At 36.7% G+C, this 17646-nt stretch overlaps 1 protein-coding gene across 3 annotated transcripts; it reads left to right on the forward strand.

The window, feature by feature from the left end:
• Nucleotides 1–378: 378 nt before the first annotated feature.
• On the forward strand, nucleotides 379–17468 carry Pi3K21B. 3 transcript variants are annotated; one of them, XM_064359296.1, is made up of 11 exons: nucleotides 379–559; nucleotides 612–1002; nucleotides 1146–1229; nucleotides 2010–2084; nucleotides 2576–2623; nucleotides 3853–3959; nucleotides 12300–12434; nucleotides 14069–14663; nucleotides 14710–14917; nucleotides 14973–15896; nucleotides 15982–17468. In XM_064359296.1, the coding sequence occupies exons 2-11, from the start codon at nucleotides 810–812 to the stop codon at nucleotides 16463–16465; spliced, it is 2853 nt and encodes a 950-aa protein (XP_064215366.1). In that variant the 5' UTR covers nucleotides 379–559; nucleotides 612–809; the 3' UTR covers nucleotides 16466–17468. The 3 variants fall into 3 exon arrangements, with proteins under 3 accessions (XP_064215366.1, XP_064215368.1, XP_064215367.1); XM_064359298.1 differs by having other exon boundaries at nucleotides 379–555; XM_064359297.1 differs by having other exon boundaries at nucleotides 379–1002.
• The last annotated feature ends 178 nt before the right edge of the window (nucleotides 17469–17646 follow it).

The following is a 17646-nucleotide window of genomic DNA, read 5'->3' on the forward strand; positions in this document are numbered from 1 at the left end:
TGTGAGTTTGTTGTTACTATAAAACAATTCCAGCTTTTGAAAAAAAAATCACAACCAAATTATTAAATTTCAAGAATCATAGGTATTTGGTTTTAGAGTGGTAAAAAAATTATAATTTACATAACAAGTTAGAAAATTCGTGAATAATATCATAATTATCAGTTTTATCACTAAATTGGGCGTGTTGATAATTTGTGAAATTAATGAAATTTAAAAAACGACTGGTGTAATTATCAATGGACGCAAAAACCTTATTTACTACGAGGTATTGTTTACGCTAAAGTGTAAGGTATATGTTTACAATCAGTGTCTCGCGATAACGTGTGATTCTCACGAAAATGAATTCGCGCCAACCACATTTCTCTCGAAAGAAAGTGACTCTTTGAGATAATCTGTGACGCCATTGTTGTGGCCACTGCTAGTATTGTTTTTGTTACGAAGTAAATACGCTTTTTAAAATTTAAAAAGGGGCATTTGTCCGATTTGTATAAGTCTTAGATGCAAGAAAGTTTCGGAAAGTGCGCCGTTTGCAGTGATGTAAATTTGGGGATAATTGTGGGTTAGTAAACAGTCCAGACTCCCCGGATTGAATTGACGAAAGTGGTTTGCAGTTAATAAACTAAATAACAATGAATTATTGGAAATTTTGGACGTTGCGACTAATACAATTCCTACCAGTGCTAAGTTAGTGGTTTAGTCATGAATGACTACTCAAGATCGTCTTTAAATAATTTGTCAATTGTGGTTAGAAAGTTAGTTATGCAGAAGTTATGTTTTTCGACTGGGGCATTTGATGGTGGCTACTTGCGATGGGGGACTATGCTTTGTACAAGGCTTTACAGTCATTCACACCCCCTTCAAACGATACGACAAGCCTAGAGTTTCAGAAGGATGATGTGTTCGAGATTTCGGTCCAAAGTCCTTTTTCCACCAGCGAATTTCAAAAGCCTGGATGGTTGTATGCTTATAACAGACGGACGGGATCAGAAGGATACGTTCCTGGTGAGTTTCCCTTCCGAAGTTTGTCCTCGTTTGCGTTAGGCAACCAAATATACAGCACGAAACCCACTTTCCTGTGTGCAATTTCCACCAATAGATATTTCAATTCGTTATACTAAATTTGAGCAATGTTACATTTTTTCTAGTGGAATGTGTAAAACTGCTTGGGTCTGAAGTAAATAACACTGTACATCATCCATCCGCTCTAGGAGTGGCAATTTCAGAAACAGGTATTTTTTGTTTTGGTGTTTTTCATTTAATTGTAATCAAATAAAAAATGCAAGAGGGACGGTGGCGTAAACCAGAAATTATTCTCTGATAGCACTTGAGTTATCATTACGAACGCCTACAATAAATATCACCAAATATTGACATGTTCATTATCATTTTATGTGCTGAATTTTTAACTAGTTGCCGATTAGTGCTAATTAAACTCATACTGTCAGAGGCACACGTGTTTGACTAGAATCTTTATCCAGTCTATTTATATCACAATAGCAAATTTAATTATCTGTGATAATTGTATAATTACTAAAGTTACTAACTAAGTTATCATATAAATAAATCGGCTGTGATAATGTTAAACATATTAGTAAAACGTGAAGCAAACTTCTTTTTGTTCGATTTAAAACGGGAAATTTTCCGACTAAACCCTATAACAGTAATAAAATACAGTCACTTGTAAAGATAAGAATATATTTTTTAATATAGCTCTGTCCAGTTGAATGGAGTTGATGTAAAGAACGAAGTGTTTGCAAAGGATTACATTAAAAATAATTTATTATTGTTGCCAGCGGGTCTGAAGGCGATATTATTGACTACTCACCCGATGATGCAACGCACTATCAAATATCAGAAAATGAGAAAGTGAATTTTCTAGCCGATAATTCTGGTTTATGCGAATATAATTTTCCGAATTTGTGTTTCATTTCGTGTAGTGGTGTCCCCTTGCATTTATTTGCTTACACTTGAAAATAATGGCGTTTTCAAGTGACATGTGTTGTTTTCAGATTGTAAAGGGAAGACTGAAACCACCCACGACATCACTCGAGTCTACTTTGTAAAACCAATTTTATGTACACATTGTAAGTTGGTTTTTATTTGTTTTATTCTAAATTTGGAGCATATTGGCGAGTTTGTCTTGCTGTTTAGTTTTTTATCTCGACGGTGGATGATTATGATCGATTTTTTGTCCTAAATCGTCTTATCTGTCAATGGTCTAAAGTTTAATTTTTGCCACATGAATGGAGTTTTAGGGCCGTTTTGTCGAAAATTTTCCCAATGGATTGATTATCATTTGTTTATTGATCTTAGATTATGGACGGTTTTTTCTGGAAACTTATCTAAATTAGTAAATACGTCTGCATGAAATGCGATAGATATAGGTTTTCAAAATTACACTTGAATTTTCAAGGTAAACTTTTGAATTTCTCATCACTTGTAGTAGCGTGTATTTGCATATTTATGGAGGTCACACCTAATGTAAATTACACTTGAAGTTTATATAAAATAGACGAAGTCTTTGTAGACTCGATTTTGGTGTGTAAATTTATATTTGGATCGTTTTGTGTTAAAGGTAGAGACTATATTTGGGGACAGGGCCCAGTTGGCGTAAAATGCAAGGGTAAGTACGGAAAGTTGGAGTTTCGCACACTTGGAACGAGACGATGCGGAGAAATGTTTCATTCGAGACTTACGGCAAAAAAATTACAACAAATTCGGGGTTATCTGAATTGATGTTGTAAGTTTGGCATCGCTGTATTTTCACTGCAACGGCGTGCTTATCAAGGTCAAACTTCGAACCGCCAACCATTTCTGAGCGGTTCACACTTTTGGATATAAGTAGTTTGATGTATTTTCATAAAACTTTAAATACGAATTTTGATTTGTGCTGATATTTTTGGATTTCGGCGCAGCTGGCGCTCACCAGTGGCGTGCGGGCGCAGATCTAACTTTAGTTAGTTGCTTAAAAAATAAGTACATTATATCAATTAATCAAACCGCTTACATCTTACTACACGTGTCACATGCTGGTGTTTTAAAGCAAACAAATAGTGATAATTTCCCGCCAAACATGATATTTTTAGATATATCCAGCAATAATTTGTTAGTTCAATAATCGTAAATCAATTGGCGCTTTTGGCGTTGGTCAAGTTTGCAAAGTAGATTTTTGCCCAGAAGAGAGAATGAGGAAGAAATGGAAAAGAATGGGCAACAAATTAATAATTAAGCATTTATTGTATATTGTGTGTGTGCGCTGTTTGAAGGCAGCGCCACTGTCGGTGCTGTAGTTTTATTTTTTGCGGGGCAAAAGGGGGCTTGCGCGGAGACCGAACATTGCGTTTGCGCGTTGGAGAAACGTTCCGAAACGAGAACTGGCTAGTTTCGTCGAGGTAGTCGTGAGTTAATGTTGTCTTAAGAAGCGATAAATTCGCAAACGGTGGTAACATGACAAGATGAGCGTTTCGGAACGTGAAAGCCAGGAGGGCAGTGCTTTGGGCGACTCCTCCGACAGCGGTAAAATGTACCGGCGCTTGAAAGTGCCGGACTGCAAGCACTCCGCACTCCTGCCGCTGGTCAACATCGACAAAGAGAATTACATGTTGCGAGGGGTCAGTCGTCCGGGCTCTGAAGTCGATCTCGACAGCTTCATGGTGTGCGAGATCAACAGCACGCTGAGCGCGCTGAACGTGATGGCCGGGCAGAAGGAGGCCGCCGCCGCCGACGTCGATGCGGACGTGGACGTCGACGGCCCAGGCGCCGGCTTTTGCGCTCGCATCGTCTCGTTCCATCCGCTGATGTGCTCCTGCGAAATGTCCTGCTGCTGCATGTGCGGTTCGTTCTGTTCTTCAGATTGCTTCGGCTGCTTCCACGACATGTGCGCGAGGTTCGCCGCCAAACACCAATGTCTTAAGAACGAGGAAGTGCCCACGACGACGGCGACGCTCGAGCACGACAAGGTAAGCCAAACAGCTGACGGCCAGGACGCCGGCCGGAACAAAGGCGAATCGCCCTCCATAAAATCGATAATCGTGCACGGGATTCTTCGCAACCGTTCAAGTCGCTCTTTGTGACACCAACACCGTAGCCCAAATCCTCCGACCTTGGGCCGGACAATGATAAATGCCGCCGAACCTTAACCAGATTCCTCTGATAACCCTTTTACATATTACATTTTACCATATTACCTACCTAAAACTATGGGACTGCCGCGAGTTTAATCAAGTCCAATGTTGCCATATATAAATCGCACCTCCTTTGCATATACCTTATTATACTCACGTGTTATTATTTTGCGTTGTTTAAGAAAGAAATGCTGATTCCAAACATTTATTTCCTTCCACCACCATTTCCTCTATTCCTCCACCTGCACAAAGACAACGACAAGGATGCCAATACGCAAACACAGGCTCGAAATTAATTACTTGCTTTATCTTTGGCAAAATGTCTGAATTGGGCAGGTTTCAAACACCCTTTATAGAGATCTTACTGAGAACAAAAGTAAATACATACACGCACACTAAACCCAAACATTTTATTGTTCAACGAAAACTTCTCAAAAGCAGTCCCTTATATCCGAGCTTTAAAAAATTTTAAACAGTTATTTTTAAGACGAAATAAATAAGTATTGTTAAAAACGTGAAACAATGGGTAAATATTGTAAGTTGGGCAGCAGAGCTCAAAAGAAGTGAAAATAACTCAACTTGCATTATCCGCATATTTATAGTTTGGTGGGCGAATAAATTTGGGAAAAATTAAAAAAAAAACACGTTTTCATTGGTTAAAATGGTTTCATGTTAAGTTAGTAGTCGTTGTAAACGAAAAACTGCACCACATTTTAATTCAAATCTAGTTCGCCATAACCGGTAAAAATTCATTGAGCTTTTGGAAAAATTTTCGGTGCTTGAAAAATAGTCCGTTATAAGCGGGTTCGTATAACCGGAAGGGTGGGTTCAGGGACGGTAGTTGGGAATCAAATTTTTTTTCTTATCTTCATGGTTTAAATTACTTCAGTTTTGTAAGAAGTGTAAGCGCTTTGCTGTCTTTAAAAAAATTATTAACACAAAACTGTGTAGTAAAATTGGCAGCATTGTCAATCGAGAGTGACACACATTACAGGGCCCACAAGTGGCTAAGAATAATAATTAAAAAGGAAAAACAAAGTTAAAACGCCAACAGTTAGTTAGCAACGTGATGTTTTCTGTTTTACGATAATTATTAACAATGTAGCTTGAATTGTTGGAAGTTTCTGTGCACTTTCTTCCTTAAAGTAGTGAAAATAAAATTATTAAAAAAGCCAAATAAACCCGCGTTTTTGGTTAAGTTGGTAAAAAAGAAGTTGTTTAAGTTAATGAATTTTCGCCGCATTTGTACAAAATTCCTCGAAGAATTTCGAGTAATTCAGTGAATTTGCAAGAAACTGGGTTTTTGAAATTTTTGGATTTATCCGGGCGTTTGTGGCACGTCGTGTACTTACCGATGGCAAGGTCTAATTTTATTGCTTCAAACAAAAGATAAAAGAGAGGAAGTCGTAACTGGTTGGATGTCAACGAAGGCACTAAATGTAAAACTTGCCGAGGAAAAATCACAGTCATTGAGTGAAATTCATCTGATTGTTACCTGAAAGTGGTCGCATTCTTGTGCTCTTCAACCTTTGGAACTCTTCCTAGAGGTAGTGCAGGGTCACCATTTTGACGTATACGTCAAGTTCAGAGTAGAGGTCAAAAGAAGAATTGAATATTTTTAAATAGAATTAATTAATGTTATTGCAACATTATAGATACAGAATTTTATCGGTTGACCCCCAACATTTTTTTTCCTTGTGCTCGTTAAACGGTCTCAATTTGTTCTAGCTAGACGGTAGGAAGTTAATTCAAACTTAATCTTGTAGTTTTTCCACCGTTAAATATTATACTGACAGCTTCGAGATAGTTTGGTAACATTAATTAAATGTTAATCAACTGATCGAAAATGTACGAATATTTCCTCGCCGGCGCCGTCCGACTTTTCAAGCAAGTTTCTCTTCATGTTTAAATTATTTTATAATTATGATAATATTAAACTATTTCACAATTGACGTCCTATAAAAATATTGCCGAACTACAGAAAAGACCCTAGAACTGTATGTACTTACTTTCAATATGAAAAAAAAACATTTTTACACAAATTTTCGGATACTTATAATGTTAAATAATTTCGTCATAAATGACACAGTCAATTTGCATATTAATTACCCTTCACTTCTAGCTCCGTTAAAATGTTTTCCAAGCGCCGACCGTTCAATTAATATTTTTCATCGATTTTTCACACAAATGCGTATTCGTATATTTGTCAGAATCTTCTTCAGTCTTGAATTTGTCTAATTTAATCTAACTTCTGATTATTGCAGTCATTTGAAAGGTTATTGCTATTGGCATTATATTTAGATAAGAGATCATCAGAGACATGATCTCATTTTTTCGGATTTCAATCCATCCGGATTTGTTCTTATCATCTTAAGATTTATTGTGGTTACTAGTGCACTAGCACCTGATGACTATTCATTTAAAATAATGAAAGTAGAAAAAATGACGTGATTTGTATCACGATAAATTCCTTAGTGTGTGTAAGATTAATATTTAAATAAAACGTTATCAGTTCAAATAAATACGATTTTTATCACGCGTTTTAACATTATTCCATATTTAAGTACGTTTTCCCATCGTTGCCACCGGAGGGATATACGTAAAGACTGAGCTGTGGATGATGTTATATAATCGAGTTATTTCTAGAACGTGTTATTAGGAAGAAAGGTTGCAGTCATATTTTAAGAAAAATTTCTTATTAACGTTTCCTTCCACATGTCAGATGTGATCGCCGTCTTTTTTTGGCACATCTGAAGTGGGAAAATGGAACGTACGGAAAGCTCGAAATATTTTTTTATTTTGTTTAAACCAGAAAATTCTATTAATACAATTGGAATCTGATGATCGGGCCGCCATATTTTTAGAAAGTATGCTTCATTTTTGTAGCGTTAAAAAAATCCGCACGACATTAATTTCATATTATAATCTTTATTCTGACAGGAGTGGAATAAGGACGGCGTTTGTTTATGAATTTTTGAAGAAAAATTACGTTCAAATGTCACGAATTTACTATTCAAGTTATTTGTAGAAGGATATGTTCCGGTGATATTAATTGTGTACGCAATGTATTAAACATTGTAATGAAAAGGTTATCCTGTTTGTAAAAACTGTTGCTGCATTGGAATTACAAAGTAAAATATAAACAGCGTAAATTGTAAGAAGTTGCTATCAAATTGAGACATTTGATTTTTCTATTATTTATCAGGTTTTCCGCGAAATCGATAGCTTTACTCACAATCGTTCTAATCCGAGTCAAAACATATCGTACAATAGACAAGGTGGTGCAAGCCTTGTTTAATTTAAACGCGTTTATCATTGTGATAAGATAAAACAACCGTAATGATCTAATTTGTGGTTTATGAAGGATACATCTGGTTACCTATAGTATTTATTTAATTGTTGGCGATTGTCTTTATTAACCTCCAAAGAATCTAATTTTAGATCAGAGTTATTAACGCATTAAGATAAAATAGATTACTATTTAATAATTTCGAAAGGTAGGAAAATTTGATCCTCCTCCATATTTTACCATGGGAGAGTTCAAATGTTATTATGTTGTTCGTGTAGGAGACAAATCGATGATTAAAATGCATATTACCACAAACTGACGTCTTATTGAGTTTCAGAGAGATACAAAAGGAAATTCAGGAAAAGTTCACGATATGAAAAATTTCTTAAATTGCGTAAATTAGAGAAAGTGCGAGAGCAAGTCAATTTTTGATTTTTATATTTTGAGTGTACTTTTCTGACATTTATTGCAGTCAAAAGAAGAATTTGTTTAATAAATGTTAATTAACTTTATCGTAACACTGACAAATAAAATCTCTATCGGATAAATCGTTTTTTAATAAGCAAATTTAAACGTGACTCATGGAATTTCAACTTTTGCTACATTTTTAATTGGATGCAGTTCATTTAGCAAGGATAAAAGTTGTTATCAATTAATGTTTCATTGATATTAGTACCTCTTGTTTTATTTGTTTTCGATTAAACGGCAATAAATTTGCAAAGTGATCTTTTATTAATAGATTCGTACGAAAAAATTGTCCGAAACTAAATCTAAAAGGAGGTAAGTAAGAGAAACATGTTATACTAATTTGACAGTCAAAAACCAGCTGTACTGAATTCAAGGTTATTTTTGCACATTGACAGGAATAAAAATTAGTTGTACCGTCCTGTCTTATTCATAGCGAACGCTTCTCCCATTTATCATTCTTCTTTTTCTTATTTGCGTTTGGATTTTTCTCGCCTTGTTTGGTCTAATTAACTTAAAAATTTAAATGAGCGCAAATTGTAGTTGTTATCGGAGAAAAAATGATTTATGGTGAATAAATTTGAAAAAAATTGATATGTGAAGGAGGAAAAGGGGGAAAGAGAGATAAGCTCCCACAAAAACCGGGATCTTGTAAAAGCTCTTCTCCCGGAACACCCGGAGGCATCCCTCCTCATCGTAAACATTTTTGTGTAAATTTTTCTATGCATAATCAATTATATTCAATCCAGATTCTGAATGTAATAAATTTTGTATTCAAAATAGCATTGTAATTTTGACATTGACATTTAGATAAAACGCGACTTTAAAAAATAGGCATTGGTTATTCTTTTTTAGAAGAAAATTCGCTTGTTAAAATGCAATTTGCATCCACTTTGAACTGTCGTCGTCGAACAATCACTCTTTATTCCACTGTGTCTGGCTTGGTTGAATCTATTCCCAATCAATAAAACATTTAACGCTTTTTATGGTAATTATATTCAAACTAATTAATTTTTACGCTAAATAGTAAATGCCTAATTATTCACATTTTGTGTATAATTCTATTTTAGAAGTAATTAAAATTTTAATTGTGTTTGCATGGTTTATTTTCGAACATGATGTCTGTTTCGAGTTATCGATCCTCTATGCAATAACAAATGCATTTTTCACAAAATTTGAATATCATATGATAATGACAATAATGTGACTGACATTGACATTTAGAAGCCAGTTACATATTCATCTATTATGACATCCTCATTCTAATAAATTTCGTTACGAAAATGCGAAAAACTGTACCAAACACCCAAACTTTTCTTTTATCGATTACGATTTGTGCGAAATATTATAGTTGTAGTGTCTTTGACTTGGTAATAATAGCAACGCGATAATTTTTTCTAGTAAATAATAAATAGTATTAATATACACAATGAAATTTGATTCGATCGCAAACTGTAACCAAGTATGTAACATTGTTGCTGGTTAAACGTTGTAATTTTAGCCGTTTTAGTATCATTTGTTTGGTATTTTTGCAACGAAATGTGTCAGCCGGAATCATCGTATTAAGAATAATGCGCGCCGTTTTCTTAATTAAACGACGGGCTTTAATTAAAATTTTTATTTATTTTCACCAATTAACGTATTGTTTTGGATCAGCAGGACTTTTTTCAATATACAGACTGAACCAAAATCCTCGAACAGGTCGATTTTTTTTAATTGGCATTTAGACATCATTGTGATTATGATGTCATTCGTTTTTGAGTTGTGTTGTAAAATCACCATGAAAACATGGCACCTAAACCCAAAAAATAAACAAGAAACGTCACCCCTTAAAATTATTTTCAGTAACTTTTAGGACTTTTTTATTTCTCTTTGCAATATTTTTTATTTTATCTATTGTACTACCTATCACTATAATGGAAAATGTCAGTTGTCATTTAAAAAAAATAAAATGACGTCATTAGGTCATGGTGAGAAATGTAGCATTTAAAAAAATAAAATGTAATTTTAAATGGTAACCACCTATTTTTATTGCATTTTTGAATTCGTCTGTTCAAACTGAGTAAAATCTACCCAGTGTTTAGTAACTTACCTGTCATATATTTTGGCGTATGTAATTTTTTTCTCAAAAAAGTGTTTTTTTTAGTTCCTGGTTATTGAGAAAATCGAAATCGCTAAGTAAATGGATTAGTAATATTTTTTATCTTCGTAATTTTTAATTTCAAACATAAATGTTGCTCTTATTTTTTACGTCGTTAAACAGAACCAAGAATTTTTTATTTCCACTAATGTTAAAAACTTAAATAATTAAAGTAGGTTTGAATAAAGTTATTTTCATACACAATTTTTTGTCCCGTCCGTCATGTTTAAACAAAAAGTAAATTAATCAGAAGTCGTTACACATTGCCTTGTTCTTCGGTTTCGTGATTTCAAAAGTTTCAACACGTCCACCTTTTACTTAAAAATAATTTTTGGAATTAGGCTTTGAAATTAACAGGATTTTATAACAATATGAGATATTTTTGAGTCATTTTGCTGCTCGTATTTCCAAATTATACATATGTGGCTCCAATTGTAGGTTGCAAACAGTGTGGCTCTAAAAAAACACTTCTACTGAACTGTTCATAAAAACTGAAATTAGAATCTAAAAATTGGTGCAAAGTGTCTCGGCCGTTAAAGTGGAATGGCTGATAATTAAATATTACTGTTTTTACTGCTTATTCGATCATGAATCAGCTAAAAACTAAATAAAATGCTAAAGTTTGACAATTGTTGACTGCTAGGCCTACTTCACGAAAATCAGTTTTTTGTGACTATTTGTAAATGTCACCATAAATTAAGAAAATGGGGTTGATCTATTTCAAAAAACTCAAACAAAATTGTACTTACCCTGCAGTTTGCCAGTTGACAATTTTGAAAATTCTAGAAAATTCCTCAAACCTTGGCTTATCGAATGCGATAAATAAAAATAATAAAAATGTGTGGTTACTTAAAATTTCAAAATTGTGGTTCGAGTCTAGTCATTTTGAAAATAATTTAGTTGAACTCAGAATGGCCGATTGTTCTGAAATGTAGGCCGTAAAAGCATCACCCTGTATAATTCTAAAGCACTTTATGAGTTTTTTATTGCAAATACCTTCATGTTCGTAAAATAACAAAAATCGGGCCGGTTCAAAAGCCGGCCATTGTGTTAGGGGCGTGCCATAGGCAGTAAAAAACGCAATAAATAAAAAAACTTTCAATCGAAAATTTTTATTATTTTGGGAAACTTCCTGACATTAATTTTCTCGCTTCGAATTTCTAAACCACAGGTCATGCACGTGTATTGGTAAGTTTTTTGGTGTAGCAGTTCGCAGATCGAAAAATTTTCGAAATTTTGGCCCGCTGCGGGCCTGCGGGCTGCGCTTAAGCCAAACTCGAGTGTCTTTTCGAAATTACGACTGTGGGGTCAACCAGACCTGGCCGGCCGTTACGCTATACTCCGGCATGACCTATATGAGTTGACGACGTGCCGTCAAGGTTGCCAGCTCTGTGCGGCGTTGCCGGCGTTGGAGGGGCCGGTTGCCACATACAGCACCAGGACACACGTGTTCTCGAGGCTTCCGAGGCCCGCCCCTCAGCATCAGCATCGCCACATCTTTGCCGCGATCTTGCTCCGGGTCGCTCGAAATCGGTCCATCGGCAACCATGGCGCTGGGTCACTGAGGAGGTGGCCGTAATTTGGCCGAAACAATTAACATTGAGCGTCATTTATATACATAGCCAAGAGGCTGGTCGATTTGTTTTATGAATTTCGACCTTATTATCACGGGTCACGCGATTACATTATTATACACACGGCGATTTTTAATTGCCGATCCTATTCTAATCGGCTGGAATAAATAAATACGAGAGCTACCGGTATTGTTGACGTTCTGATTAGGTTTTCGCTCGCGTTCCGTGGAGGAAGCGGCAGCTTCGCCATCTAGCACTTGGTGGCGGAGCCTAGATCGTTATAAATCTGGTGTAAATTTAAACCAAGGTCGGCGTTGATGTGGACGATTAACTGGATATTACGGCGGACCGTCGAAATTTCTCGGGGCTAGTTGGGACTTGGGTATTGATCCTGAAAAAGTTTCACTCGAAAGTGCAATGTATGCCGTCCTGATGTTACACGGTGTGTGTATGTATCTACCGTATCTGCTTGGACTCACTGCCATGCTACTCTCGATTGTGGAGTTGATAGTCGCGCCGGATGATAGGTGAACAGTCCGCCAATGGCGAAGCGGCGCGCGTTGCTATGCGCCCGTCTTGCCGCTGCCTTCGCCCCAGCGCGAGGGTGTCGTTCGCACCCCTCACACACTGCCGGAAAATTTCATAAACACTTCCGATCCGATCCGGCTTGAAAATGCCAAAAATGCGATCCTCCACTTTTGTTGCAGCCCATATCCGAATGGACGTCGGCCCAAGTTCTGGAATGGATGGCGGCGACCAACCTCTACCTCTGCTCGGACATCTTCCGATACAAAGACATCAAAGGCGCTGATTTGGTTCATCTGGACAAAGAAAAATTAATTGTAAGCACACTGCTACTAATCCGAAAACCTTTGACCCACTCGTTATCCGGGACGGGGCTCTTTTTTGTTAATGCAAACGAATTTGCTCATTGGGAAATTTATATAATGCGGAAGGGGCAAAAATTTATCAAACACTTATTTAATGTTCTGGAAAAAAATTATTAAACTCCATTACACTCACAATAGGCCAAAGGAACACCAGTTTATCGTCATTTATAATGATTAATAATTGCATTTTCGAACGAAAAACGTGCCAATATAACCCAAAAATGTTAAAATCGGATCATTTTACAGCTCGATTTATCGAAAATTTCCAAAAATTTCTTGATTTTTTAATAATTAAAAAAAAACGGTTAAGTTTTGTTGCACAAATTGGTTAAATAAGGGTTGAAAAAAATTAATGATATTTTTTAATTCATAGTTTCGATCCAAAGTCGACGATTTTTTAAGCGAAAATTAAGTTTGTAGCGTAGAAACTTGCCTAAGCGCTTGAAAAGGCAAAAATAATGTTATTTTCGATTCAATTTTGTGATTTTTTTGGGTATTTTTTGACGAAAATTTTGCAAAATTTTAAATAATTGCGTTTTTGAATGAAATACGTGCTAATATAACTCGAAAATGCTAAAATCATATCATTTTCGATCTAATTTATTGTTTTTTTTTTTGCTCGATTTATCGAAATTTTGCATAAATTGTTTTTTTCAATAAAAAAAATGGTTATTTTTTTATAAATTTCGTTGCACAAATTGGTTAAACAACGGTTAAAAAGAAAAAATTATTGAATTTTTTTAATTAATATTTTTGGTCCCAAGTCGACGATGTTTAAAAGAAGATTAAGTTTGTAGCCTAGAAACTTGTTATTTAAGTATTTGAAAAGGCAAAAGCATTATTATTTTCGATTCAGTTCTGTGATTTTTGGGTAATTTTGCTAAATTCTAAAGTGCGTTTTTGAATGAAAAACGTGCTAATATAACTCAAAAATGCTAAAATCATATCATTTTCGATCTAATATATTGATTTTTTCACCCCGATTTGTGGAAATTTTTTAATGTGTTTGGTTTTTGAAAATTAAAAAGTTTTGCTTATTTTTTTTTATGTATTTAGTTGCACAAAATTTCGTTTCATAGTCGAGTTTTACCTTAAAAACTTTTTTTTTTGGGTAATTTTTGACGAAATTTTGCTAGATCTTAGACTCTTTTTGATTCATAGTTTAGGAACATTTTCGATCAAAAGTTGACGATTTTTCAAGTAAAAATAAAGTTTTTAGCTTCGTGTTTAAATACTGAAAAGGAAAAAATAACACAATTTTCGTTCCACTTCCGTGATTTTTTTTTCTGTAATTTTTGCTAAATCTTAAATAATTGCTCGAAAAATGCTAGAATCATATTATTTTCGCTTTAATTTATTGATTTTTTTAAATCGGCTCATAATATTTTTGCAAAATTGCTTCATTTTTAAATAATTTTTTTTCGTGTATTACTTCATAAATAGCTAGTGACTTGTAGGCTTATTTTGTCCAAAATAACTTTGCTGTAAGTTTTCGAGAATATTTTGAAATTTCTGTTTAATGGTCGTGTTCATGCCGCCGGTGGATTGTGCGGCAGTTCTTTTTATAACTCGCGAATTCTCCGCAGAATATGGGCATCAAGGACGAGTTCCACCAAATGGCGATCCTGTCGTGCATTGAGGAGCTTTTGGGGAAGCAGGAGAACAAGATGTTGAGCAACGACCAAGATTCGGATATAGCGCACACGCATAACTTGACGCAGCATAGTTTCAGCAGTTTAGAACGTTGCGGAAAATGCAACAAATACTTGCGAGGTTTGCTTCATCAGGGTTTCGTTTGTCAGGACTGTGGTCTGGTGGCTCATCGCTCGTGTGCCGCCACCGGTCTGCCGCCTTGCACGTCCGCCTTCGGTCGGGGGCTGTGTCTCCAGTTTTTCCCCGGAGACATGCAGGAAGCGCCCGCTTTTCTCGTAAAGTTCATCGACGAATTGGAGTCGAAAGCCGAGAACGACGAAACTCTAGAACTGTATAATCTCTACAGCGCCACACCTCCGCCTGATCAAATGGCCAAGCTGCTCGAGAAAATCAACGACGGTTCAACCAATTTAGATTTAAGCGATTTTAACGCCGTTTGTATAGCCGGAATTATCAAAAAGTTTCTTAGGGAGTTACCCGATCCTCTTGTACCTGTCCAGTGGTACGATGCGTTTTTAACAGCGTCAAGTAAGTCGCGACTGTGGGAATGCAAGCGTTTGATTTGTCTTTTCAGAAGCTAAAACTGACGAAGCTTGCGCGAACCAATTGACACGTTTAGTCGAAGAGTTGCCTGAAAATCATCGTTCCACGTTAAAATTTGTGATGGCTCATTTGTGTCGTATGTGCCAGATGGAATACTCCAGGGGCAATCACAGTCCCCCTACTGTTCTAATCCAGGCATTATGCCACATTTTTCTGAGACCACCTTGGGAACGTATTATGTAAGCCCGCGTGAGTTGTCTTTAATTATGCGACTTATTTTCGTTTCACTTTCAGTCAAGTGGTCTACAATACTCAGTCTCATAATAGGATTTTAGAAGTACTACTTTTGAAGTGTAGTTGGGGCGTCAAGTTGCCTGAATTTGCCTCAGCTCCGGCCATTCCGCCGCGTCGGGCGGTGGGAACGGCCCGAATTTCAACAAACAGCACACTAGATAAGGAAAAATCGAACGCCTTCTCGCTCCAAGAGGCGGAATGGTACTGGGGCGACATAAAGCGGGAAGAAGTCAACGAGAAACTGAAAGAAACCCCGGACGGTACGTTTTTAGTGCGCGACGCGTCAACAAAAAGTGGCGAGTACACATTGACCCTTCGTAAGGGTGGTACAAACAAGCTAATTAAAATTTGCCATAAAAACGGGAAGTACGGTTTCACCGAACCGTACACCTTTAACTCGGTCGTGGAATTGATAAACCATTTTCGTAACGAGTCTTTATCACAATATAACGCCTCCTTAGATATAAAGTTGTTGTATCCGGTGTCTATGTTTAACCACGAGGAGGAAGCGGCGAAAACGGAGGACGTGGAGAAGCTCTGGGATCACTTACGCGACATCAAGAACACTCTCATGAACAAGAACAAAGTCTTGGACAGCCTGACTGAAGATCTGAACAAGACAAGCCAGGAGGTCTCCACCAAACGCCAGGCCCTTGAAGCTTTAAAAGAGTTGGTTAAAGTGTTCCAAGAACAGATCGCCACTCACGCACAAGTCAAGAAAGAGGCACAACCGCACGAAATCGTGGGGTTAACCGTCAACGAGAAACTACTAACGCAACGACTGAAAATGATGCAGGAGAGCTCCGAGCACTTAGATAAGACTTTAGAGGAGAAAGAGGCCTACAACCGGACGCTTGAGCGCGAACTGACCGCCCTGAAGCCGGTCGTGCACAGTCTGCGCAAAGAACGGGACAAATACATTAGGTAGGCTTTGATTTCCTGTCCGAATGAGCAGAAATTTTGCATAGTTACGTAATTGCGCAACAAACACACTTTTTGTTTTTGATAGGTGGCTTCAGGAGCGCGGCGTGAGTCCGACGAAGATCAACCAGGTGCTGAACCGCAACAGCGAGGACGAGGAGTACAACACGCAGTCGGGCGAAGAGTGCGATGTGGACTCGCTGATACATAACGACGAGCGCACTTGGCTGATGCTGGACTGCCGGCGAATCGATGCCGAGAAGTATTTGGCCGGCCAGCCGGACGGGACGTTCCTGATCCGTACTTCGAGCACTTCGAAATACGCCCTGTCCATTGCTTGCAACAAGATGGTCAACCACTGTATCATCCACGACACGAAGAGGGGGTTCGGCTTCGCCGAACCCTACAACATTTACCCGACTCTGAAAGATCTGGTCTTGCACTACGCGACGAATTCCTTGGAGATACACAACGATTCTTTGAACACGGTCTTAGCGCATCCGCTTCTCGCCTGGAAGTACAGCAGTAACCAAGATCGCTACATCGGAGGATCAAGCACCACGTACAACTAACTGAAGAGAGTGATGTGATAATTCAAAGTTGCTGTGACTTTTATATTCCCGTAATCTTAAATTTTACGATGGTGATAATTTCCAAAAACTATAACAAATTTATATAAAGTAATGTATCATATAAATATATTTACATATACAGTGACAGTTTTACAATTGAAGTCGTTTTTGCTTAATCACCAGGTTAAATTGACTGTGATAGTGTACTAAAGAAGAAGCTCTTAGATTTATATAACAACCTAAGCACATGTAAGTGTGTGTGATGTGCGGTGTATCAATATGGCCTGGTTTATTTTTGAAATTCAACATTCTAGGCCTTTACGTTTGTAAATATATGAAATTCAAGCAGTAGCGTAGTCACGGGATATGGAGCCTGCAGCTGTTTGCGACTCTAGTCAATCGTTAACCTGCCTCTGTTCAAACGCGGTGGTGCCATCTGATGCGTGGAAGCTTTATTATTTTCGTAACTATTTTTTGTGTTATGGTGGGCCACTGCTCACTACGCTGCTGCCAAAATCGCTGTTAGCCGATATTCACTTGCTGCGCCAACGACGTGCCAACGCGGCCTATTTTTGAATTCGTTCCGTATTTGCGCACTGGATGATGCTGTTGGCAGGTTGTTGGGGTGTGTTGTTAATTCGCCTGTCAATATATCTACTTATCTTATTTGCCAAGCGCTGCAGTGTGAGAAGAAAGCATTCTAGATAATATTAATATGTGATTTTATTTAGGTACCTTTTTTAGATTGTGCAATGTCTTCAAAGTGTATTTAACTATTCTTTATAACACTCGTAGTATTTATTTTAAACTAGGATGTTTTTCATTTGGAAAGTACAAGTGTTTTTTACATTTGTTTTTAAAACAAATCTCATGTATCTAGAATGGTTTTCGTATTGTTTTCACTTTTTTACAATCATTATTTGTAGCTGTTTATCTTTAATTCATTCTTCCATTTTTCATTTATTGTCAAGAAAGAAGAGTATTAAACTTGTTATATCTAGAATTTTTTATTGTTGTTTTTCATTTCTTCAAATTTGGAGAGGTACAAAATATAATTTATACGAACTAATCTTCTATTTTATTTTGGAGCTGCAGTTATCATTTGATGCTTGAGTTGAAGAATTACTGTGTGCTTTTTTCAAACTTGTCAATATCTTCAACATTATTATATGTCAGACTGA

This window comes from Tribolium castaneum, chromosome 10 (assembly GCF_031307605.1).
Source record: "Tribolium castaneum strain GA2 chromosome 10, icTriCast1.1, whole genome shotgun sequence".
Lineage (NCBI taxonomy): Eukaryota > Metazoa > Arthropoda > Insecta > Coleoptera > Tenebrionidae > Tribolium > Tribolium castaneum.

Excerpts from the sequence above, each read along its gene's own strand:
- Pi3K21B (XM_064359297.1), top strand. The coding sequence starts at position 810 with ATGGGGGACTATGCTTTGTACAAGGCTTTACAGTCATTCACACCCCCT. Across the intron at positions 2,085-2,575 it reads ACCAATTTTATGTACACATT|GTAGAGACTATATTTGGGGA; the intron begins GTAAGTTGGTTT and ends TTTGTGTTAAAG. Across the intron at positions 14,664-14,709 it reads TGCGTTTTTAACAGCGTCAA|AAGCTAAAACTGACGAAGCT; the intron begins GTAAGTCGCGAC and ends TTGTCTTTTCAG.